This window comes from Microtus oregoni, unplaced genomic scaffold, assembly GCF_018167655.1.
Source record: "Microtus oregoni isolate MIOR12 unplaced genomic scaffold, Mior012 000062F_ref0000492, whole genome shotgun sequence".
Taxonomy (NCBI): domain Eukaryota; kingdom Metazoa; phylum Chordata; class Mammalia; order Rodentia; family Cricetidae; genus Microtus; species Microtus oregoni.
Genome location: NW_024543872.1, coordinates 9,042,494 through 9,065,801, shown reverse-complemented (window position 1 = coordinate 9,065,801; position 23,308 = coordinate 9,042,494). Strand labels below are relative to the sequence as shown.

Genomic DNA, 23,308 nt, shown 5'->3' with positions numbered 1-23,308 from the left:
GGACCGTAACTATCCCTTTGATGCCATGGCTTTGATATCACTCTATTGTGATCACTCTTTTTGTCTTTAATTTTGTTTTAATTTTTTGAGGCAATGTGTCAGGTGGCCTTGGCTGGTCTCAAACTCCATATGTAGCCAAGGATGACCCTGCAGTTCTGATATCTTGCTTTCACCTTGGGGAATTGGGATTTCAGGCATAAGCCACCACAGCCTGCGTGTGCGGTGCTGGGGATCAAACCTAGAGCTTTTCCTCATGTTAGCCAGGCACCCTACAAACTGAGCTACATCTGCCCCCTCCCCTCTCAGCTTGCACATTGTAGTTCAGGTTTGCCTTGAACCCATGACTGTTTGTCTCAGCCTTCCAAGGGCTGTGATGAGAAGCATGAGCTACAATGCCCAGCTGTAGAAGCATTTTTTTGTTTTGTTTTTGTTTTTCGAGACAGGGTTTCTTAGTAGCTTTGGAGCCTGTCCTGGAACTAGCTCTTGTAGACCAGGCTGGCCTCGAACTCACAGAGATCCGCCTGTCTCTGCCTCCTGAGTGCTGGGATTAAAGGCGTGCGCCACCACCGCCCGCTGGGCTGTTGAACACTCTCTCTCTCTCTCTCTCTCCCTCTCTCTCTCTCTCTCTCTCTCTCTCTCTCTCTCTCTGCGTGTGCACACTCACATGCCATGACACACATGCAGCTTTTGGGAGTTAACTTTCTCCTTCTACCATGTGGGTCCCAGGGATAGGACTAGGAAGTCGGGCTTGGCAAGAACTTTCCTGCTGAGCCATCTCACTGGCTCAAAATCATCTTTCTCAATAGCCCTGGCTATCCTGGAACTTACCATGTAGACCAGGCTAGCCCCAAACTCAGGGATCCATCTACCTCTGCCTCCCAAGTACTGGGATCAAAGGCACATTCCACCGTGCCTGGCCATAACTGTTCTTTTTTAAAAAACAGTACCAAGTCCAAAAGTAGCTTTAAGACCCCCCTCACCCCCACTTGTGTGTCTTCTTCCGTCCTAACAACCTGCCAGGGAGCCAGGCAGAAACTGTCCTCCCGGTTGTCAGAGAAGCGAGCTTGGAGATTTGGTGACGCTCCTCCCCCTCTGCCAGACCAGCTTCCTAAGACTTGACTGAGGGGCTCTGTGCTGTCTGGGGTATCCCTTCCAGCGAAAAGTGTAACTCGTTCCCATGGACTGGGCAGAGGAGGAAGGGGTGATGCTTTCAGGGCGGTGCTGAGTCCCAGGCCATGAGGGTCATGACAATCTCCAGTCCCTTGTCCAAGTGTAGGGGATCTATGACTCCAAGCTGGTCTCAGGTTCCAGGCCACACCTGGAAGGTAGAGGGCATGAATCTTGGCATCATGCTGGCTTCTCGGCCCCATCATAGGACTTAGACATTTGGAGACATGCGGTTTTTGTGTTTATGGATGTTTCTGTGTACAAGAGGATGGAGATGAAGAGCAGGGGCAAAGACTGAGGAAACAAGAGAGGGGAGGGGGAGGGGAGAGACTTAAGGGGATGGGTGGGGCAAGATGAGAAATGCCACCGGAAGTCACTTCCTAAAGCCAAGCAGGAATCCCTGGCATCCTCCAGAGTGAAGCCTCTCTGTTGTGGGGAAGCAATGCTTGCAGGGGTTGGGATTGTGGGAGAGCCAGCATCTGCACTTGAGCTCTCCCAGAAGGCAAGGAAATGACCTCCACCCTCTAATTTCCAGGTAAATGCTGAACTGCAGATTCCTCCAACACAAGGCTTCCGGATGCCCACAAAATAGAGGTGTATCTGCAAAGTCTGGAGTCAGAGTCCACACTGGTCACCCGAGAGCCTGGGCCCACCCTGGGTCTTCCAGATCTGAATCTGCCTGCCAAAATAAGGCAGCGGCAGTCCCCACAGTTCTAATAAAGTCTTTGAAAGCTTAGGTTGAATGCCTTTAAGGAGGCCAGTCTAGATGGACGAGGACCCTTCCCTGAGTGGCATGAGGGAGTTTTGTCCCTAGGCTCACAGTGCATTTAGACTAGCACCGGGTTCCCTTCCTGCCCTTGAGAAATGCTGGTTTCTGTGGGTGGAGGCAGGCTGGTGAAGTTGTGTGCCTTCAGATTATTCCCAACCTGAAGGATGGTCTCCATACTCTGGGGCCTCTGGGTCCACCAAGGTGTGCCCTCTGGGCTGCGAAGCTAGGCTCCTCCGTCAGCAACCGGGACTGGCAGCCTTGGGCCTGAGGCCCACCTTAAATGCTGCTCTACAAGAGGTACCTACAAGAGGTTTTTGTTTTCAAGACAGGGTTTCTCTGTGTAACAGCTCTGGCTGTGGTGGAACTAGCTCTGTAGACCAGGCTGGCCTTGAACTCACAGAGATCCACTTGCCTCTGCCTCCTGAGTGTTGCGATTAAACTCCTGCGCCACCCCTGCCTGGCCTACCCACAAGTTTTGCCTCCCCCCCCCCCCCCCTTCTCCTCATGCGCCACTTCGGACTCAGGGCTTGATTTATTTTATTAAGAGAAAAATCAGACTCAAGAAAAGCAACCGGCAGACTCGCAGAAGCAGAAGAGCAGCGCTCATAGTGTAGACTCCTGGCTGTGGCTGCCAACAGGCTTGACAGGGCTGCCTTCAGGACGGCTAGGACACTGGGTTCCCTCTTAGAGCTTGCGTCCTGGCCGGCACACACTGGCCTAGGCAGAGGAAGCCCAGGGAAGTGATGTTAAACCGAAGCTGCCGTGCAGAGTTGAGGGAAGGAGGAGGAACCAAGAGGAGAGCATGCGCAGAAGCAGCTGGCTCCTGTGGCCTTGTTCCGGCTACTCTGTTGTGTGGCTTCTGGTGGCCTTTCTGGTGCTTCCCACTGGTTCCTGCTTATCGAAGCTTTCAGCACTGCCCCATGTTCCTTGGTTGATTTCACTGGCGCCTTAACCAAAGATCTGTAATGTTCAAGGGAGGGTTGGGTCCCTGCCACTCTGGGAGCTGGACCAAGGAGAGCGTTATCATAGAATGTGGGGCATGGGGGTATCTGCCTTTGGATGCCACCGATTACAACTGTGTTCCAGACCCCAGGCAGGACTGGGGCAAGACCAGGCAAGCAGCAGTTTGGGTGTGGGGTGAGGATGGTAGCCCAGCAAGCAGGTGTCTTGCTCAAGGCTGGCAGCGGAGGTAGGGCTCCTCAGAGAGTTGGGAAAGAGTCCAGGTGAGGGAAGGCAAAGCAGCAGCCCCTGGAGGATGCTGGGGCGGGGCAGGGCGGGGCAGGGCGGGGGATACTTCAGGCCCCTAGGAGCTTCTTGACCATGTAGCCTGGGAGGCTGTAGAGGAAAAGGCCAAGCATGAGCAGCCCCAGCAACGCCAGCACGATCTTGATGATCAACCACTTGTACCGGGTGCAGATGAGGTACTTTATAGACTTGAGCGGGTTCAGGAACCAGACGAAGGCTGTGTCAGGCCGGCTAGGGTGGGGAGAAGATGGGAAGAACCTGTCAGCAAGCATGAGCCACCCACACAGGGCTCCTAGCTTCCCTGTTCTTCTACAGGCAATGAGTGCTGGAACCAGGGTAGAGCCCATATCTAGTATCAGACTACCGGCTCCTAAGCTGTATCCTCTCCGTGAGGCCTCTTCTGCCCCAGCTCTGCCCTGAGCCCAGGTGGCAGTTTTTGTCAGGGACAGCCACTTAGCCTCATGCTAATCACTTGCACTGATGAACTGAAGCAGAGGCCTCGGCATTGCAGGCCATGCGTGTTGTTCTTGAGATCTTAGCATTTCATGCAGGCTCCTGTCTCCCCATAGTCTCGGGAAATTAGAATTGCTCAACTTCCTTCCTGTCCTTCCTCCCTTTCTTCCCTCCCTCCCTCCTCCCTTCCTCTTTTGGAACAAGACCTCAATTATCCTAGGCTGGCTTTGCACTCACTATGTACCCACAGATGATCTTTGATTTATATGCCTGCCTCTGCCCACCGAGGGCTAGGATTACAGGCCTACATTGCTACCCATTTATAAAGTGCTTGGTGTTGAAACCAAGGCTTTTTGCTTGCTGGGCAGGCATTTCACCAACTGGGCTACATCCCTAGCTCCTAAACTCTCCCTTTCTTATATGCCCACAGATAATGCCCATATCAAGCATCCACACAGCTTGAGTGCCATGCCTAACTCTCACCAGCTTGCCCACCGTCAGGGTACGGACATGCCCTGCCTCCTGCAGAGTTTCCTTGCTGAGGTCCTTGTCAGCCTTTACTCTCTGCAACTTGTACCACAAGATCAGCAGGTTCCATAAAATGTCACAACATAAAGTGTTGGGTACATGTGTGTGCCAGTGGGCATCCCTGTGTACACAGATGGAGGCCAGAGGAGGACATAGGGATCCTTCCATATCACTGTCCTTAAGCAAAGGTCTCTCTCTCTCTCAGAACTTGGGCTAGTCTGGCAGCCAACAAACTCCAGAAATCTTCCCATGTTTGCCCCCAACAGTGTTGCTACGTTTGTAGGCCCAGGTACAGTCATGCCCTAGCTTTTTATGTGGGTGCTGGGGATTTGAACTCAGAGTCTGAGAAAAGTGCTTTTGTAGTTGGTGGACACTGGACTGGCTGTTTGCCACCTAGGCTGGTGACCCAATGCTACCTAGAGTGAGGTGATCTTGACCAAGCTATTTCACCCACTTCTTGGGTCCAATAATATAAAAATATGAAGTAGCCATTTCTGGTTCTGAGAATATAATTAGACTTTGAAGGTTTGAGAGTTGCGATGCATGTTTGTGTGGGATGCACATATGTGCTTGTGTTCGTCTGTGTATGCTTAGATGCACATGTGTGCTTCTGTATGTGTGTGCACTGCCTCCTGCATGAACGTGTACGTGTGTCTATGTGTGTTTTGAGTGTGTCCCACATGTTGACCAGCCTTTATCCAGAGATGGAAGGAAGAAGCACCAGGCACAGGAGGCTGCAGGGCTCAGGCCCCCAGGATCTTCTTGGCTAGGTAGCCAGGCAGAGAGTAGAGAAACAGGGCGAGCAGCAGCAGGAGGAGGAGGAACAACAGGAGCTTGAGGAGCAGCCAGCGGTAGGTGTGCCACAGGAAGTAGCGGGCAGACTTGAGAGGGTTCAAGAACCAGATGAAGCTCGTGTCGGGCCGACTGGAGCATTGGGAGAGCAGATGAGCATAGAGGAGGGACATGGGGGTGGGAACGGGCTTGGCAAGAAGACTCTGCTGACTAGGAAGCCAAAAAGTACCAAGTAGCGTTTCTGGCACCTGTCGGGCCACTAAGTCTGGCCACCATTGGAGTGCTTGCCCTTGTCAAAAACTAGGAAGAACCCATATCACGGCTGGACTGGGGAACTGGGGGGCAGATTGGGGAAGGCTTCCTGGGGGAAGGAACAGCTTTCTTTTGAGCTAGCTCTTCCTTTGGTTCAGAGGGAGGAGGCGGGCTTTAGGGCTAAAGGAAGGGGCTCCCCCATGATGTGACTGTGGCCCAGGAGGGGACAAAGTAGTTCTTGGGGAGTTGGGGCAAGAAGACTAGAAAGGTCTGGGACATGATGTAATGTGTCTGGGAGTCTAGGCAGACAGGACACTCACTTGGGTTTTTCTAGGGGGTCAGGTTCGTTGCGGGCCAGGCCCACTGGATTCTTCTCCGCCTCCTCTGCTGTCAGTAAGTGTAACTCCGCCTCCACTTTGCCCTGAAGGGAAGAACAGAAGAGTTCCCCTATCTAGGCCATGGTGGTAGACCCATGTAGGTCCACTCCCAAGCAGGAAATGGTACCCACCGTGAGCTCAAACTCATCATTCTCATTGCGGGCCAGGAGGGGCCACCAGCCTTTGACGCGCTTCTGTTTAAAGATGGAAACCAGGGGCACGTCCACCTCCCCTGTGGCCATCTCCATGGTACACTGCTTGGCTGTCTTAGCACCCCTTGGGAACCGGTTCAGGTCCAGCTCGATGGCCCCTGCGGTGACATCAGAGTCAGTTTCGGGTGGGTGTGACAGAGGCGGGGACTTCCCTGCCTCCTTCCTTTCCACCTCTACTCCATTTTGCTTGGGTCTTTTCTTAGCTTAGAGTGTCTCTAGGTATTTGCAACCTTCATCCTGGCTGTTGGGCACCTTCTGACCATGTTGTAGCAAAACCTAAGCTGCAGGTGCAGGTAAGAGTTTGGTGTAACCCAAGACCCCTGGAAATCTGCCTCCTCAGCGATCCTGGCTGACTTCCATCAACATTTATCCTGCCTCCCTCGTGTGCCCAGAGCTCCTTGTTGCTCCAGTGGTAACTGGGCAGATTTTTGGAGAAGCTAGATCCCGTGTGGTATCTCTGGCTCTGAAGACTAGGTGGACCCCCTTCTATGGACTCAGTCTGCCCACCCCTGCCTCTCAGTTCTGGGCCCTAGGCCTTGCTCTGCTCTGTACCTAGGAAGTCGTCAGCAGAGAAGTGGTCAGCATCCCATATCTGCAGGGTGAGCCGTGCAGGGATCTTGTACTCCGTCTCATCCCAGGAGAACATAGACTCTTTCTTAGACATGACGATCTTCTCTTCTGCCGCCAGGTAGTCAAAGGGGAACAGGTAACGCCAGTTGAAGTTGCCCTCACCAGTGAGGGAGTGGTAGTGGACGTCTGTGTCCTGTTTGTCCTCCTGCTGGCCCTTCAGCCACCTGCTGGGAGTCACCTGCTCCAGCTCTGTGGTCACATCCTTGGGACCTCACCCCACCCCAGGACTCCCTTATCCGTTCTCCTGGGAAAGTGGGCATGCCCAACTTCAGCCTCTCCCAGGGCAGTGACTGTCACCCACCCCCGCACAAAAATGTCACTGGACTTCTCTCCCGTGAAGAAATCGTCATCTTCTAGGACCACCTCATCTGTGTTCCACACGATGACCCGTAGCTCGTACCTAGACAGGAGCAGGAAGGCCCATCAATATCCTGGGTGAAGGCTTGTCCCAGGTCCTGGGGCCGGATCAGGGCAGGGGTCTATTGATGTGTAGGCAAGAGAAGCCCTGGATACTTGAGCAGGCTAGAAGAGTGGGGGAGGAGACTCGAAGGAGGTTATTATGGCTAGGGCCCTGGTGGGCTGGCTTTCAGCCAAGCACAGGTCAAGACAGTTAGGGGAGGAGCAGCCAGCCCAGAGCAGACACCCAATGCACACTCTTGGGACATGAAGCTAGGCAAAAGGAGTAAGGAGAGGTGTGCAGCTGCAAGGAAGTGGGCTGAACGGGAAGTAGATGAGGCGGGATAAGGGGGTAGTGCCCATCCCAGGCAACTCACTTCTTAGGTTTCCTAGGGGAGATGTCTAGAGGTGTCCCAGGGGCTGGCATGTCCATGGGGAACATATCCACCCACAGCTCCAGGCGACCCTGAGGAAGAGAGGGGAGGGGGGTGGCAGATGTCTGAGCCACCTATTCCCTCTGTTCAAGGGGGTCCACTCTCCTGGCCTGTCCCAAGCTACATGCCACCAGTTTCTAGCTTTGGATGCTAGGATGTCTTATGACAGCTTCTGGGGGCGCCAGCTTCGTGACATGATTCTCAGAACACACACTTGCCATCCAGTTGGCCTCGGTGGGGAGGGAATACAGTAGAGACACGGGGGACAGCACGAGCTCTGTTTCTACCCTATGACCCCGGGTGGAGGATATCTAACTCCAGATCCCAGCCATGTGTACACCACCTGCTCAATGCCGGGCTTGTCAGGGTTGAGCAGCGGCCTGGTCTCCACGTGTTCTGGTACAAGGCGGCAACCCACTCGGGGAATGTCCTCCCAGTGTCTCAGAGCAGACAGAGCCACGTGCTCATCTGTGGGCTTCTTCTGACCTGTGGGTGACAGTGGGTCAGGTACATCCCCACGGCCAGGGTCCCTGTGCTAGGGTCAGGAGCTTAGGAGCACAAAGTCCCGAGTTTTGACCTGTCTACCTCACCTTCGTTTTACTGCTAGCAACCAGACACAGAGGAAGGCCAAGGTCTCAGTTACAACACAAGGCTCAGGAGAGACCTATAAATTTTGTTGACCAGGCTTGGGGAAAGGAGTGGGGTTGTGTAGGGGACTTTGGGCCAGGGAGACCTAGGCCTACACCATTACTCTGCCTCCGGAGAGATACATGAGCTTGGGTAAGTCACCAAACTGGAACTTACTGAGTCTCATTTTGCTCATTTGTAGGATGGGGTATTTTCCTGGCCCACAGGGATGAACGAGAGAGAGTGATATGGGGGGGCAGTGTGTGGGTAGGTGTGGTACAGGAGAGGGTGTCAGGGCAGTGACTGGGCAGAACGGAGGGAGCTCTGGAGTACGGAGCAGAGGGTCACTAGGACCCAGTTTAAGGACATGTGCACTAGGTATGGAAGGCCCCCATAAAGAAGTGTGGCTCCTTGGTGGCCAGTGGACTGGGGCCAGTCAGCTGCTTTCAGTGCCCTTTACCATTCTCATCCTCTATTTCTGAAGGCCCCGTGAAGACACGATTGGCGACCTTCACTCTCCCATGGGGACCAAAGTGGGGGCCGTCCACTTTGCCTTCTTTACAGAGACGAGTTAAGATCTGGCTGGGCTTCATGGGGTCCCTCCAGATATTGTAGCCATGTCTGTGGGAGGAGACACACAGGCGTGAAACGGCTCTTCACAGTCAGCCAGTGCCTACCTCAGCAATAGGCCTGTGTCTCCAGGTTCACCCAAGACACTAGCACTACTGGCAGCTGACCCTTCTGCCTAGTCTTTGGCTCTAACATCCAGTGCTGCCTAACACTGCCCCATCACCCCTCAAGGGCTCTTGTGAGGCATCGGATAACCAGACAGGGAAGGAACTTGACCAAGTTGCTTGGCCTCAAGTGGCTGAGGCCTTCCCAGATCCTCAGAAGACATTATCCACTGTCCTGTCCTCTTCCGCTTTCCTGATTCTGTCTCCTTTGCCTTGGAATCCCCTCCCTACCCTGTCTTGGAGTAGAGAGGCCCAGCCCCTGAAGCTGCATGCAATGTATGTAGGGTGAAGGCATAACCTAGCACAGAAATCCTAGCATGCTTTTTGCTCCCGAGTCTTGTCCTAGTGCTGAGATGCAGCAGACATCTAGCCCCTTCCCTGTTCCCTGCCCCGTCCTTAGCCCCTCGCAGGGACCGGTCCCACTCCGTCCTCGCACATGGAGTAGGTCTGCGCAATGCCGCAGGTGGCGCGGTGCTTGCTGTAGAAGCGGTTTTCCAAGTCGATCTTGGTTTCTCCAATGAGGTCATCAGTGCCCACCAGATCCCAGTCGTACACGGCCACTGTCAGCATGGACTCCATTGGGAAGGAGGCCTCGATGTCAAAGGACCTGCCATGTGGGGGATAGGAAGGGGGTTTCAGGTTGAGATTGGCAATGGGTGGGGACTCGACCGAGAGTTGAGGTGGGCAGAGAGGGTACCACAAGGCCTTACTTCCCAAATATGGGGTTGAGTTGCTTGGAGATGTAGTTCTCCTTGTCGCGGATGTCAGTCTTGCCTAGCTTGATGGCGATGTAGGGGTCAGCTTTGCCATTGATGTCAGCCGGGTGCAGGTCCGTGGCCTGGTCAGGGAAAGTGTTGCCTAAGTAGAATCCTGGGTACCCTTGCTCTGTTCCTGAGGGTCCCATGATGTTAAAAAGTGGGGACAGGGGCATTGGGTTAGAGTCAGAGACTCAGGGTGTGGCTCTAGGGACGTTGCTGCTTCTTGTCACTGGTACTGGACTTCCTGTCTAGAAAGATGCAGACTAGACCAGTGGACCCTTCTGATGTCTCGAAGCTACCTCAGTCCTTACAACAGGAGGCGGGGGTGGGGTGGGGGGGAGGGCTTTCAGAGAAGGAATGGGAAGGGAGTCTTACCCGGACCACATAGACTCGAACCAGCACGTTAATGGGGTCATTGCTTGGGATGCCTTGAAACATTCCATAGGTGGGGTCGTAGCCAGCTTCTCGAGCTACATCCTCTGGGAGTGGCACTTTGTACACACACAGGGAACCCTGGAGCAAGGCATTGGGCGGGGATGGAAGGCTGCCGGTTGCCAGCTAGCCAATAGTACAGGCCCACACCGTGGCGAGGCCTTAGCCCTTAGCTGCCAGGTCATGGATGGTACAAGGATTGTAGAGGGCAGTGGGAGAGATGCAGGAAAATGAGGTTGTGAGGGGATCAGCATTCAGGCCACGCTCCTTGTCTGACCTTGAACCGACCCACGATGCGTTCCTCTTCCGTGGAGCCATCTTCATCGTCCCCTGTCTTGCCCCGCAGTAGGTTGAAGGTGTGCAGCCAGTCCTCAAAGTTGTCAAACTCTGACTCCAGCTCCTTGGGGTACACCTGGACAGGCCAGGATGTCAGGCCCCATGCCAGCCTCCTGCCCCATCTGCTGCCTCCACCCTGCACCTGGGCAGGATCTGCTCCCAGACCTTAAGCTCATCAATCTTGACTTTTTTCTTCTCAGGAGCCTCCGATCCCTGGACAGAGCCAGGGCTCTGGTTTTTCTTCTTTTTCTCCTCCTTTGAAGCCCTGGACTTCTCTTTGCTCTTCATTGGCCCCTTCGGGCCTGACCCTAAGAAGAGAAGGAGGCCCTAGTCAGCTTAGGTGAGCATGGGGTAGAAAGGGAAAGAGCAGAAAGGCCTGAGATCGAGATCCAGAGTCACTACTTTCCCATTTAATTCAGAGTCTCTCTCTCCCTTTCTCATTGTTTTGTTTTGTTTTGTTTTTTTTGAGACAAGATTTGTCTGTGTAGCCCTGGCTGTCTTGGAACTGGCTCTGTAGCCCAGGCTGGCCTTGAACTCACAGAGATCCACCTGCCTCTGCCTCCAGAGTGTGGGATTAAAGGCGTGTGCCACTACTGCCTGACTTTAGAGTCTCCTTGGGTTCCGGAGGTGCAAACTGCAGGCCACGCCTACATAGGTCAGTCCCTACACAGGAAGTAGTCTGCTCTTGGTAGAGTGAGTGGGGAAGGCATTGGATCTGGAGTCAGGGGGCTTGTTTGTGTGGACCTGTGCCCGCCCCCTTTGTTTTCTAGGTTTATATTGATGAGGCTGCTTCCTATTAGTATTTTCCAAGCCGCATCCAGTGAGATCCCGGGCATATGCGCCATTGGTGTGCTTAGGAGAAAAGAAGAAATCATTTCTATACTGTCTTCCTTTGAAAAACCGATAACCCCAGTGCTTGGGGAGATGACTCAGAGGGTGAAACAGCTTTGCAAGTGTGAGGGCCTAAGTTTGAACCCCAGGAATTTATGTAAAAGCTGAATGCATAGCAGAAGTGTCTATAAACCCAGAACTCCTATGGGGAAATGGGAGGTAGAGACTGGAGAATTCCTGGACACTCACAGGCCAGCTAGTCTGGTGTACACAGAAGCAGTGAGAGCGCGCGTGCGCGCGCGCGCACTCACACACACACACACACACACACACACACACACACCTGTGTAATCAATACTAACATAAAGGCTCTGAGACATCTTGCACCAAAGGAAACCTGCTTAAACCAGCGTTTCCTAAACAGATCTCACCACTGAATCCTTTCTCATCCAGAATAGCCCTGATGCTGTTCCATGGAAAAGGTTATTGAAAATGCTGGGCGGGACAAGCTAGGGATGTCCCTTCCAGCTCAGATAGTCTATGGTTCTGCGTGTCTGTCTGGTGCTGTGGTTGTTGAACTGGTCAGAGTGGAAACTACTGTAGAAGAGGTTCTTAGCTTGATCCTTGGAGCCCAGGCCTGGGAGTAGGGCTGGAAGCAGCAGACATTGTCGTGGATGCCAGGGGTCTGGATGCCAGGGGTTCGGGGCTCACCCTCAGTGGTATCCATTTCTTCCTTCTCTTCTAAGTCAGTTCCAGAGGACTCATGTTGTCGAAGTTGCTGCCAAAACATGATGGGGTTTTCCTGACTCTCCAGGTCACAGCCGGTGGCATGGTCACCTTCGTTTCATGTGTGCATTGCTCAGGGCATTGGTGGCACCCTATCTCTGACTCCCACAGCACCTTGTACGCTATCTGCCTCAGCACACAGATGCAAGAGATCTTTGTGGGACTGATGAGAGGGGACTCAGCCATGAAGGTCAACTGGCTACCAGCCCAAGGAGGGCGGACTCTGAAGGGAGATTTCGAGGAGCTGGTTCTGAGGGTTAGGATAGGAGCTGGAGAAGTGGATGTGATTTAGAGCTGGGGCACCTGCCACCCTTTCCTCCTTCCTCCCAGCTCACATTCGGCTCTCACCTCCTTCATTGTGTCGATGGAGGCAAAATACTTGGACCACCAATCCAGCATGCTCTCATCAGGCTCCTCTTCTTCTGCTTCGTCTGACGCGCCTTTCTTTTTCTTCTTCTTCTTTTCCTTCTCCTCCTCAGCCTGGGAATTGGCAGGGCAACCGTCCATAGGCTCTCCTTCTTTCTTTCGTGGGACCCTGAATGATCTCTTCCCACTCTGGCTATCTGATCCCAGAGAGCCCGCCCCTTGTCATAGTACCAGGGGGCCACCAATGCCATGGAGACAAGGCCTTGGTGCAGAGGATACCATAACCCCGTAAGAACCACAGCCTGCCACTGGCAGCCACAGGACGGGCACTCAGGGAAGGATGGCTAGGTCCAAGAAGTTGGCCTTCTGACCTGGCACTGCTGTAAGTGAATGGCTCTCTTGCCCGAGGGTCCTTGCATAGCTCCACCACTTACCACATCCACCTTGACCACAGCATCGGAAGTCTGTAGAGGGAAGGAACCAAGGAGACAGGACAGGATTTGCCACTGAGAACCCAAGGGAGAGGCAGTGGGCCAGCGCAGAAAGTGAGAAGCCAGGAGCCACGAGGGCGCACACAGGGACCAATGCTTACTTTTCTTTCTTGACCACAAGGCAAGCTTCACACTTACAAGAGCAGGCTGCCCGTTAAGGTGACTAAGGGCCTACTCAAGGCTGCTTCTGCTGTTCTCTCTGGCTTACTAGATCCCTGGCGGCCAGTACCTTAGAGTCAGCTGGGGGCTTCTATGAATAACGAGGAGTGTATGGGGAAGGGGTGGGAGCTGGGCAGCAGAATGTTCAAAACTGGGCACCTGGGCAGTGAGCTTTCCAGGCAGTGTTACCTGGAGCTGCAGGACCCATTGTCCTTTCTAGAGACCACTGGCAGCCCCGATTCTATACACTGGCCAGGTCAAGGGAAAAGCACTTTAGACCAGGCCGCAGGAGCTAGGAAATACCCCCAGGCTGTGTGAATCGAGCGAGGTAGAGATCAGGAGCCTGAAAATGTGACTGGGAGGGAGTCCCTCCGTGCTCTGAGCAGAGACGAGGCCTCGGGAGGCTGACTCCAGGCTAGCCCATCCTGCCCTCTCCTATAGACCTTCCTCTGCCAGGTAGACCCCCCTGAAGAACAGGACCTTCCCTATGAAGCTCCTTCCCCAGCCCAGGCTCCTGGGGCGTCACCTGTACAGGCCACACCTCTCTCATAAGCATTTCATTGCCTAGGGGGCGTTTCTGAAGTATGAAACATTGCAGGTCATTGCCTCTAACCATAACTACTTCTCTTGTACATACGTACCATCTGCTCATGTGCAGACACACGTACACTCCTTAGTTCCCCCCCACTTCCAGACAGTTCCATGTGAACCAAGGTTTGTTCTTGATAACTTCACTTAAAGAGTTAAGTCAGAGTTGCACTATCAGGACAGGTCTGCCTGGCTCTCCAATGTGCCACCTGTGTTTGTGTGTCCCCGGCCAGCTGGGAGCTGGCCACTGGCCTTACCGCATCCAACTTCACCATGGTCTCCAGCTTCTTGACGGGCACCTCTGGTTCCATGCTCACTACAACCTCCCCTGTGGAGCGAGAAGAGGGGCCCCCATTGCACAGCACGTGGTAGCCCCGGAGAAGCCTGACTGGACAGACAGACGACAGACAGGAGGAGCAGAGTCACAGTGAGAAGCAGTAAGGTAGGAAGAACGGCCTACGGCAGATTCTGGAGCTTTCTTAGGGCAGAGGGACAGGGCAGATGCAAGAACAAGCTAGGCACAAGGAAGGGAAGTGATCTAGAGAGAGTGATGGACCCTTGTGCATTCAGACAGCAGAACTGAGGTGAGGCCCAGAGGCTATGACCAGCGGGGGACCTGGGTCTCCTCCATCACCTGGGAGAAGAAGCCATCTGCTCTCAGCCTTTTGAGGGCCTGTCGGGACTAGCTGTGGGCCTCAGAGTGAAGGGCAGCCCTGTGCTGCCTTCTCTGACCCTAAGGCTGTCCATCCCCCCACCCCCACTCCAGCCCTGCTACACTGCCACACTGCCCCATAGAGATGCCCTAGAGGAAATCCTACTGGATACTTGAACTGCCCTGTGAGATAGGCCCTTCTAGGAGCTGACTAGAGGCAAGCCTGGGCTTTAGGTGGCCATACCTGTGGTGTTCCAATTGGGGGCTGAGCGGTCTGGGGGTCGGTAGATGAAGCGCCGCAGTGAGCTGACTGCGTGGGAGCCCACCAGGGTGTATCGTCCAAAGGCCCGGCAGTCCACCACTCGGATGTTCAAGGGCGGGTGCAGCAGCTCATTCTCTGGGAGGTCCTGAGAGATGACAGTGACATGCTACAGCCTATGCCTCAGAGAAGGGGCAGAGGAGGTTGGCTAAGGCACGCTGCACTGGTCACACCCAGCCCTGCTAGGCTCTGCTGGCTCCCACACTCACCACTTCAAACCACTTGACCAGGGTATTGAAATTGGGGTTCTTCTTATAATTGTGGATCAGGGATGATTGTACCCCCTTTCCTGCACACTCGATGTCCACCCGTGGTCGGTCCACCTGGGCCAGGTTCACCCTTTTCAAGTCCCTCAGGCCCCAGAACAGCACCTGAGAGCAGGGGGAGGGTGGCTTTGTGAAGGGAGCCCGGGGTGGCTGGGAAGGGTCACCTGAGCAGTAACAGGGTAGGAGGTGGAAGCTAGATCACCACGGGCAGGGGCAGTGCACTAGACTAGGGGCCTATGCCAGTGTTGCTGGCTCCATTCTTGGGCCCTCACTATCCTTTTCTGGCTAGGGGAGCAGGAGTTTGATGGCTTGTGTGGAATGTACACTCATGGCTTTTCATGGGGCAAAGGTCTCAGGGTGACTTGGGCAAAGGTCACACGCAGGGCAGGGAGGTGCACGGAGTCCACACGCACCTCTGTTGTGGAAATTACTTCAACTATGTAAAGAGGTGTTACGTTTGTTTATTCTGAGGAATGTGACTTTAACTGTTGTATTTGTTTATATTGCACTTACTTAATGATGTAAGAATATGTGTTTAATTGCATAAAGATGTGTTGCATCTGTTTCACCTTGACCGTCTAAGGCACCTGATTGGGCTAATAAAAAGCTGACTGCCAGTAGCTAGGCAGGAGAGGGATAGGTGGGGCTGGTGGGCAGAAAGAATAAATAGGAGGAGGACTCGAGATTAGAGAAGAGTGAGAGGAGAGAAGGAGAAAGAAGAGGGAGAAGGAGAGAGACACACCCAGGGCCAGAAGTCAGGCAACCACCAGCCAGACACAAGAAACAGTGAAAGTAAGATATGCAGAAGGAAAGCAAAAAAGCCCCAAGACAAAAGTTAAGTAAAGAGAAACAGGTTAAGTTAAAGGAGGTAGCCAGAAACGAGCCTAAGCTAGGCCGAGCATTCCTAACTAATAAGTCTCCAGGTCATGATCTGGGAGCTAGTTGGTGCACACCTCCACACGATACTTGCTGAGCACTGGCCGGATTCCCACGGGCACAGGCATGATGGGTCCTCTGTCCATGTCCACTGGGCCATTGATGGGCGGCAGGTCAGCCTTCCCTGATGGCCCAATCTGAGGAACAAGGTCATAAATCATAGTGGCAGGCCCTTTCCCCAGTGAGTTGGTGTCATGAGATCAGAAGCAAAGGGCAGGCCAGAGAGCCCAAAGGCCCTGAGATCTTACTCCTAGCCCCAGCTTTCAAGCCTGCCCCCATCCCCTTCGCCTGCCATTTACCTGTAGCAGCTCAAAGGCAGCCAGGAGGTCCCCGGCCGTGGCATTGCCTCGGTAGATCTGGTAGTACTCAAGCTGGGGCGGAAAGCGAGGCGGGCAGTATGCCTCATCTGCCATCTTCACCAGGGGCTTGGCGAAGGTCCGGCCCATGAAGTCAGCTTTACCCTAACACAACAACACTCTAGCTTTCCCTTGGGCACCTCAACAGTTGAGTTGGCTTATAGGCAGTTAGCCCCTCTTGGAAAGGGTATTATCCTGCTCTCTCCCGCCCCACACCAGAACCTCCATGGCTGCTACAGATTGTGATGAACATAGGTAGGGAGCAGAGCCCTGGAGTGGGGGTGGAGCTGTGGCATAGGGCTTCCTGGTAATGTCTCTGGAAGACATTGGCTTCCGTGTGTTTACCCAGGAGGTGGAAAACATCAGGGTTTTCTCCTGGTCCCCAAGAGGCTCATGGTACAGGAAAAGGATCAGGTTGTGGGTGGCCAGGAGGCACCCGGCAAGCTTGGTCACCAGCCACTCTTCCCAGCACAGAGCTTAGCGCACGGGGAGGGGAGGAACCCGCAGAGGCAGGGTTCACTAGAGGTTGCTGGTGCCGCTGCCCACCCTTACCATGGTGTCCTGGTCATAGATTTCAATGACAATGATGGGGGGATCATCTCGTAACTCATGAGCTTCACCGTACAGCTCCAGGTTGTCAAACACCAGCATCTGGTCCCAAGTGGGACACAATGTCTCATTCAGAACCTGCACCATGGAGTGAGGGGCAGAGAATAAGTGGCGGACACCACTCCTAGTCATGGGCCACAGGGAACCTGTAGGGTGTTTGAGTCCCCTACTTTTCCAGAAATCTGAAAGTCAAGGCTCCTATGAAGTCTGTTCCCAGCGCCTTGCCAAAGTTTTCTTGCCTTGTGGGCATAGCTCTAGTCCAAGCTGGTGACTTTTACCAGCCTAGCCAGTTGCCCAAAGGGCTTCCCTCTGAGATCTGGGAAACTAGCAGATCAATTGTATGGCTTTCCGGTGCTCCCAAAGCCAGAGTCCTCTCACCCCGCAGAGCCCCCTCTCCTCAGGGCCCCTCCCCCCTAGCCCCTCCCCTCAGGGCCCCTCCCCTCAGGCCCCTCCCCCAGAGCCCCGCCCCCCAGGCCCTTACCTCCGTGCACTGGCTCTGGTTGATGAAGAAGACGCGGGCAAAGGGATCAGAGAGCCCACTGCTGTCGGCAGCAAAGAGGCTTCGGGCCTGATACATGTGGGCTCGGAGCTGGAAGACTTGCTTCTCTGTGGGGAAGAGTGGGCTGAGCCATGCCATACGGCCCCCGTGGCCCTCTGGGGGTACAAGCTGGGAGAGTGGCCCACTCAGGATGAGGAATCCTCACTCACTGGTGTAGACCAGGCTGATTGGCGGAAAGGAGTGCAGACCCAGGCCTTGGGCTGCTTTGATCTCCTCGAAGCCACAGGGCAGGCCACACAGGAAGTCCTTTCGCTGCTTACTGAGGCCCAGCCACAGGTAGAGCTCCAGCTTGGCCTGTACTGTCCAACCTGCTGAGCCAAAGCCCCTCTTCCCTGGCAGCTGGGGGGCAGGATCGAGGTCACCAAGAGCCTGACAGCTTCCAGGGCCCACAGGGTAAGGGACGCCCGGGGTGGTGTTGAAGCCTCAGGCAGAGTTAGGCAGAGTTGTGCCTAACCCCTTCACTGTATAGATGTGGGGGTGGGAGACTAAGGGATGGACAGAAGGGCAGGGGTGGGGGTGGGGGGGGTGGGGGTGGGCACCAGCCCTCTGAATACCTGCTAGTTAAGGGCTCCACCCCCTTCCCTTAGGCTTGCCAGACTCAGTGGAGCCTCTACAAGAACCCGCCTTGCCCCACCTAAGTCCCATCCCGGGCAGCACCTTGAGGAAGAGGGTCTTGACTTTGGCGCAGTCCTTGCCCAGTTCCTCCTCCACAATGGAGAAGAGGAGGTCTTTGGAGGGCACCCGGGCATAGGCAATGCGCTTGTTGTTGCTCATCATCCAGATGAACACATCTGGAATGCTGTGCTGGGGCTGCAGCAGAGGAGCAAGGGCACAAGCCAGGGAGAATCAGCTTCAGTGTAGTGAGACCCTGAGCCGGCTGCACCACACTCCTGGGGCTTGGAAGGGAAAGATCCTCATTCCTGGGTCTTCTTTTTCTCCCACTGGGCCTGCTCAGTCTTGTCAATCGTGGCCATCCGAGCGGGGCAGACTTTCACGCCAGCCCCTTTCTATGCTGTCCCTGCCAGTTAGGCCACCCACCTCATCTGCCAGGAAGCGTAGCTTCTGTAGGAAGTTCTGGCATAGCCTCAGCTTGTCCCGTACAGTATGTCGCTTCACTTGGGCCCTCAGGCTCTTGGCCTGCTGTCCCATGCTTTCCTGTTGGGAAGAGTGTAGGAGGAACACTCAGCTTTCAGTGACAGCTTGAGCTATGACATCAAGAACAGACGGCCCCTGTCCATTGACTTCCCTGATCCCGGGGTCCAGCTGTAGCCTCACCAGCTCCCTCATACAGGACTTGAGGCGCTCCCGGTCCAGCTTGGTGCGGGATGAGTGGCCCTGGTCCTTGTCGGAGAGGGAGAGGAAGCGACTGCAGAGGGATGGGTGGGACAGAGCCAGGGCTTAGCCTCCTCTGCGCTGACCTGGCTACAGTGTCCCCTGTCCCACCCTACCGTCCCCATCCATCTTCTCACTGGCAGCCACAGCTCAGTTCCTCCAGCACACCCCGGAGGCGGCGCTCTGGGTAGGACTTCTCCGTTTTGATCATCTCCTGCACGTCATTCAAACCTTCTTCCTGTGAACCAGGGTTTCAGGTGCACTCCGGGCCTCAGCCCTCCTCCTCCCAGATGTCTTTCCCATTTACCCCAGGACAGAGGAACCTAGTAATGTGGGCTTATATATGTCATATATATTATGAAGGAGCCGCCAAGTCCCCAGGTTCTGTTGTAGACACTGGGGACTCTTAGTTATTCATGGGTCCTCAGCTCCTTCAGGAAGAAGGACCCAGGACTGGGTAGAGGCCTTGTGCATACCTGAACCTTGCCTAGTGGTCTCTGAGAGCCCAGACCTAGAGAGGCAGACCCTTAGACTACTCCAGAGCTCCCGGCCCTGTTGGGTGTCCCCCTTCTCTATTTCAAGAGAGCCTCTAGCTGGGCGGTGGTGGCGCATGCCTTTAATCCCAGCACTTGGGAGGCAGAGGCAGGAGGATCTCTGTGAATTCGAGGCCAGCCTGGTCTACAAAGGGAGTTCCAGGACAGGCTCCAAAGCTACAGAGAAACCCTGTCTCGAAAAACCAAAAAAAACCCAAAAAAACAAAAAACAAGAGAGCCTCTAGATAGACAGTCTGTGTTTTACAGGTGAGGCCCCCATACATGCCCGGAATTCCAGATCCCACCACCTCTCGCCTGGCCCTGACCAGCTTATCAGCTATGTGGTCCATGATGTTTGCATTGTAGAGGCGTCGTCTCTGGTCAGGCCACCAACTCTTGATGTAGATGCAGGGCTTGCGCTCCAGGTAGGGCAGGTGAAAGTAGTTCCTGGAGTCGGATGCGGAGGAAGGTTGAGGGATGTTGAGGCGTAGGGTCCTGGGAGGTGAGGGCCAGGGTCACTGGAGCTGACGCAAGTGGCAGGACCCACCTGTCTGTGATCTGGGGCCGCATAGGTGGGGTGGAAGACACTGAGGCCAGGTCTCCGCCTTCATCCCCCTCATCATCACTGGAGTTCTGAATCAAGTCTACTTCTTCTTCATCCCCAGGCTCCTTCCGGGGCCGAGGCCGCTGGGGCCGCGACATGCCATCGACTTCATTGCCATAGTTTCCTGGACAAAGAGTGGCTTTTAAAGTCCTTTCCTTACTCATTCCCCGCTCCGTCCAGTCCATGTTACTCCTGGAGAGGTAAAGGGCTCCGACAGCACCATCCAGTGAAAGGACCCGTCGCTCATAAGGGAGAGAGTTGGCTCTTTGGTGGAGTGATGGCTGACCCCTCTTATGGTCAGGTACACTCTCAAGAACCAGAGATGCTTCATGAGCATTTGAGGACAGTCAGGGAAACCCATCAATCCGCTCACTGTGCTGGCTGGTTTTGTGTGTCAACTTGACAGCTAGAGCCATCAGAGAGGAAGGCGCCTCAGCTGATGAGATGCCTCCTTGAGATCCAGCCGTAAGGCTTTTTTATTTTCAATTAATGATCAAATGGGGGATGGCCCAGACCATGGTGGGTGGTGCCATCCCTGGGCTGGTGGTCCTGGGTTCTATAAGAAAGCAGGCTGAGCAAACCAGTAAGCAGCACCCTCCATGGCCTCTGCATTAGCTCCTGCCTCTAGGATCCTACCCTGTTTGAGTTCCTGTCCTGACTTCCTTCAATATAAACAGCAATATGGCAGTGTGAGCCAAATAAACCCTTTCCTCCCCACCTTGCTTTATGGCCATGGTGTTTTGTTGCAGCTATAGAAACCCTAAGGCACCCACTCTTTGTAGCCTAGGGTATGTGGCTCACAGTGACAACCCAGAAGCTGGAAACACTTCCCATGATCCCAGTGGCTCTCACCTATGGTCACTTCAAAGGTAATCGGCTTGTCCCCGTTTTTCCGGTCAATCATTGAGGCTTCCAAGAAGGCTCCAAATAGGAAAAATTCTTCCATTCTTCCTGTGCAGCTCTGTGGGGGAGGCAGTTAACACTTACATTGAGTTTTAGTGGGGCAGCAGACTTGGGTCAGGCTCCTAATGTCATAGATAGGCATCTGGCTGACAGTTGGGGTGTGTCCTACTCAGTTCTGGGTCTGGGAAGTCTGGACTCAAGTCCCCAGCCTGGTTGTTCTTGAGAGAATGGCTAGCTCTATAGCTACAAGAATAGCCATGGCTGAGAAGAGGAGCAGAGGCGGGGTGCCATCTTGGTTGCTGGTGTCTATAATGGAATCTTGGTGTAGCGCATAGTCAATAGTAGGTGAGGACTGAGGTCTTGCAAAAGGGCCAGATGAGGGCCCCTGAGTAGACAGCGCAGCTCTAGGGAAAAACTAGAACTCTGCTGGCGTGTTGAGGAGAGGATCCAGTGAGGGACCTGGACCCAGCACAGCCTTGCCCTCACCTCCGAGACAGGTGTGGCCTGTTCCACCTGCACTTCTGTGGAGCTGGTGAGCTCTGGGTTGGAGGTGTCCAGGATCTCCACAGCCAGTCCCAGCATGAGGCGGGCACGGAAGGACACACCCTCCCCCAGGCCCTCGTTCAGGTCCTGGTGTTCGTCCAGCAGTGTGTAGTTGCGCGTGGAGCCGTACATGTTCACCCAGGCTGGGCCAAGCGTGGGCAGGAAGCCTGTGTCAGTGAGGGGAGGTAGAAAGATTGTGTCCTATCCAAGGCTCACTCAGGAGTCAGGGATCCTTGTGGACTTGGCTATTGGGTGCTAGGGAGGTGTGGGGCAGTTTTCTCACTCATGCCTATATGGCGTGCCTTCTGGTATCTTATTCTCTGCAGGAGCCTTCGCAAGGTGTGTGGGATAGAAAGCCAGACTCCTGTTTTCCATTGCTGTAGGCACCACCTTCAGACAGGTGCCAACTCTTCCCACACTCCACAACATGGATCCTCCACTCTTGGTTTTATTTCTAGATAAAGGATGCCCATCTATCCTGCCTGTCCTGCTCAGGGGACCTTCCCTCCTCTCTGTGTTCTCTTGATTATTTATGGGTCCCCAGCTCCATCAGGAAGCAGCAGCTTGGGCTGTGACCACAGTGGGTGGCTGATCAGGACCTTGGGGGTGAAACAGCCTCATTTTCTGTATCTGTCACCAGTCAGTTCTCTTGTGCTCAGGATTTGTTGGGGCTTGCCTTATGTGAATCTAATTCGTCTTTATGTCTTTTCCTCCCTCCCTCCCTCCCTCCCTCCCTCCCTCCCTCCCTCCCTCCCTCCCTTCCTTTCTTGTCAGAATCTGAATGTGGGCCCGCACTTTAAATCCTAGCAGGCAGATCTCTTTTAAGTTCAAAGCCAGCCTGGTCTACATGATAAGACAAACAAACAAACAAACAAACAAACAAAAAAAATCTTGTGTGTGTGTGTGCGCGCGCGCGTGCGCGCGCCGCGCGTGTGTGTATGTGTGTGTGTGCACTGTGTGTACATGGAGGCCAGTTTTTGATGTCATTCCTCAAGCACTGTTCTTTTTTTTCTTTTTTGAGACAGGGTTTCTTAGTGACCCGGAACTTGGCAAGTTGGCTAGATTGGCTGGGATTCAGGGAGCCCAGAGATGTGCCTGTTTCTGCCTCCCCAGTGCTGGGATTACAAGCCCATGCCATCATGCCCTATTTTTTTTTAAACAATAGTTTCTGAGGATTGAACTCATTCTCACAAACTATTTCCTCAGCTCTTATATTTAATTTTCGTTTTGTAAACACAGCATTAAAAATTGAGATATAATTCATTGATAAAATTTGGCATTTAAAGTATATATTTGGTGGCTAGAGTGTGTTCAGTAGGTTGTACACACGTTGTCATGGTCTAGCACACCCTGAAGGAGCCCCACACCCTGAGCAGGTGTTCCCGGCCACCCTCTCTTTGTTCCCGAAGCACCAGTCTATCGTCTGAGTCTGAATTCATGGCTTCTGGGTATCTCCTGGATGCAGAACTGCACCGTGGGCTGTTGTTTCTTCTGTTCTATTGTTTCCCACTGTTCTGGTCATTTGGTATCCTCTCTCTCTCTCTCTCTCTCTCTCTCTCTCTCTCTCTCACACACACACACACACACACACACACACACACACACATTCTTTCTCTCTCTCTCTCTCTCTGATTCCCCCAGGGACATGAGGAGGGTTAGGAGTGGCATCTCGTCTCACTGTGTCCTTGTGCCCGGCATCGTTCCCAGATTCTGGGGTACGGTCAGTCCCCACAGGTGCTCACCAGTACTAGTGAGAACTCGGAGATTACATTTACAGAGTGTGTGCACTGTAACATATGATAGTTCTTGTTGTCACTTGGCCAATGGGAAAACGGGTGCAAAGGCAACATAGCTAACTGCTAATCCAGTCAGCTCCGAGCAGTTATTACATCCTCCCTTTCCTTGAGGGAGGGGTTACAGATAAGACCCTTCGATCTCTGTCTGGCCGAGGTCCGGAGGTGGTGTAAGGGAAAGGGGCCTCATCTGCTCCTTCCTTCACGTCCCTTCTTGCCCCGGATACACCCATGCCAGGCTGCTAACCTTTGTCTCCATCGTTGGAAATCTTGCGCAGGTCAATAAAATGGGTGCCAATGGCCACGTCATTGACCTTGTCGGAGTCTCGGATCTGCACCTTCATGCGTTTGCAGAGTGGGGGAAACAGGTCTGTAAAGACGACCTGCTCATTCCACAGCGGCTCGTAGCTGCTCTTCTGCACCGAAGTTTTGCCCTGGTGAGATGAAGTCACGGCTAGTGTGTTCTGTGTGCATTCCCAGTTGGAGGTTCCAGGTTTCTCCTGGTGTGCCTCTTCCTCCCATCCACCGCCTGTTCTTTAA

The 23,308-nt window shown here is 54.0% G+C and overlaps 2 protein-coding genes across 4 annotated transcripts in view; one reads left to right on the top strand and one right to left on the bottom strand.

The window, feature by feature from the left end:
• Positions 1-1,869, top strand: part of LOC121439716 (dynein regulatory complex protein 1) — a 35,028-nt gene extending 33,159 nt beyond the window's left edge. Inside the window, exon 17 of the mRNA XM_041640310.1 lies at positions 1,703-1,869. Coding sequence (XP_041496244.1) covers positions 1,703-1,759 — 57 coding nt within the window. The 3' untranslated portion in view covers positions 1,760-1,869. The remainder of the gene's footprint in view (positions 1-1,702) is intronic.
• A 773-nt stretch (positions 1,870-2,642) lies between these two features.
• Positions 2,643-23,308, bottom strand: part of LOC121439643 (otoferlin) — a 91,828-nt gene continuing 71,162 nt past the window's right edge. For 2 of the 3 annotated variants that reach the window (XM_041640192.1, XM_041640193.1), the window contains 34 exons: positions 23,016-23,202; positions 20,919-21,142; positions 20,382-20,490; positions 19,473-19,653; positions 19,252-19,372; positions 18,530-18,630; positions 18,336-18,426; positions 18,099-18,215; positions 17,718-17,870; positions 17,210-17,399; positions 16,983-17,107; positions 16,445-16,579; positions 15,836-15,997; positions 15,554-15,673; positions 14,544-14,705; positions 14,260-14,422; positions 13,621-13,691; positions 12,560-12,589; positions 12,108-12,239; positions 11,685-11,751; positions 10,308-10,450; positions 10,084-10,218; positions 9,750-9,887; positions 9,327-9,454; positions 9,053-9,223; positions 8,343-8,503; positions 7,599-7,741; positions 7,199-7,287; positions 6,727-6,825; positions 6,348-6,589; positions 5,715-5,893; positions 5,527-5,627; positions 4,884-5,086; positions 2,643-3,412 (listed from right to left, as the gene is read on the bottom strand). In XM_041640192.1, coding sequence (XP_041496126.1) covers positions 4,906-5,086; positions 5,527-5,627; positions 5,715-5,893; positions 6,348-6,589; positions 6,727-6,825; positions 7,199-7,287; positions 7,599-7,741; positions 8,343-8,503; positions 9,053-9,223; positions 9,327-9,454; positions 9,750-9,887; positions 10,084-10,218; positions 10,308-10,450; positions 11,685-11,751; positions 12,108-12,239; positions 12,560-12,589; positions 13,621-13,691; positions 14,260-14,422; positions 14,544-14,705; positions 15,554-15,673; positions 15,836-15,997; positions 16,445-16,579; positions 16,983-17,107; positions 17,210-17,399; positions 17,718-17,870; positions 18,099-18,215; positions 18,336-18,426; positions 18,530-18,630; positions 19,252-19,372; positions 19,473-19,653; positions 20,382-20,490; positions 20,919-21,142; positions 23,016-23,202 — 4,551 coding nt within the window. In that variant the 3' untranslated portion in view covers positions 2,643-3,412; positions 4,884-4,905. The remainder of the gene's footprint in view (positions 3,413-4,883; positions 5,087-5,526; positions 5,628-5,714; positions 5,894-6,347; positions 6,590-6,726; positions 6,826-7,198; positions 7,288-7,598; positions 7,742-8,342; positions 8,504-9,052; positions 9,224-9,326; positions 9,455-9,749; positions 9,888-10,083; positions 10,219-10,307; positions 10,451-11,684; positions 11,752-12,107; positions 12,240-12,559; positions 12,590-13,620; positions 13,692-14,259; positions 14,423-14,543; positions 14,706-15,553; positions 15,674-15,835; positions 15,998-16,444; positions 16,580-16,982; positions 17,108-17,209; positions 17,400-17,717; positions 17,871-18,098; positions 18,216-18,335; positions 18,427-18,529; positions 18,631-19,251; positions 19,373-19,472; positions 19,654-20,381; positions 20,491-20,918; positions 21,143-23,015; positions 23,203-23,308) is intronic. The other variant, XM_041640194.1, reaches the window with a different exon arrangement.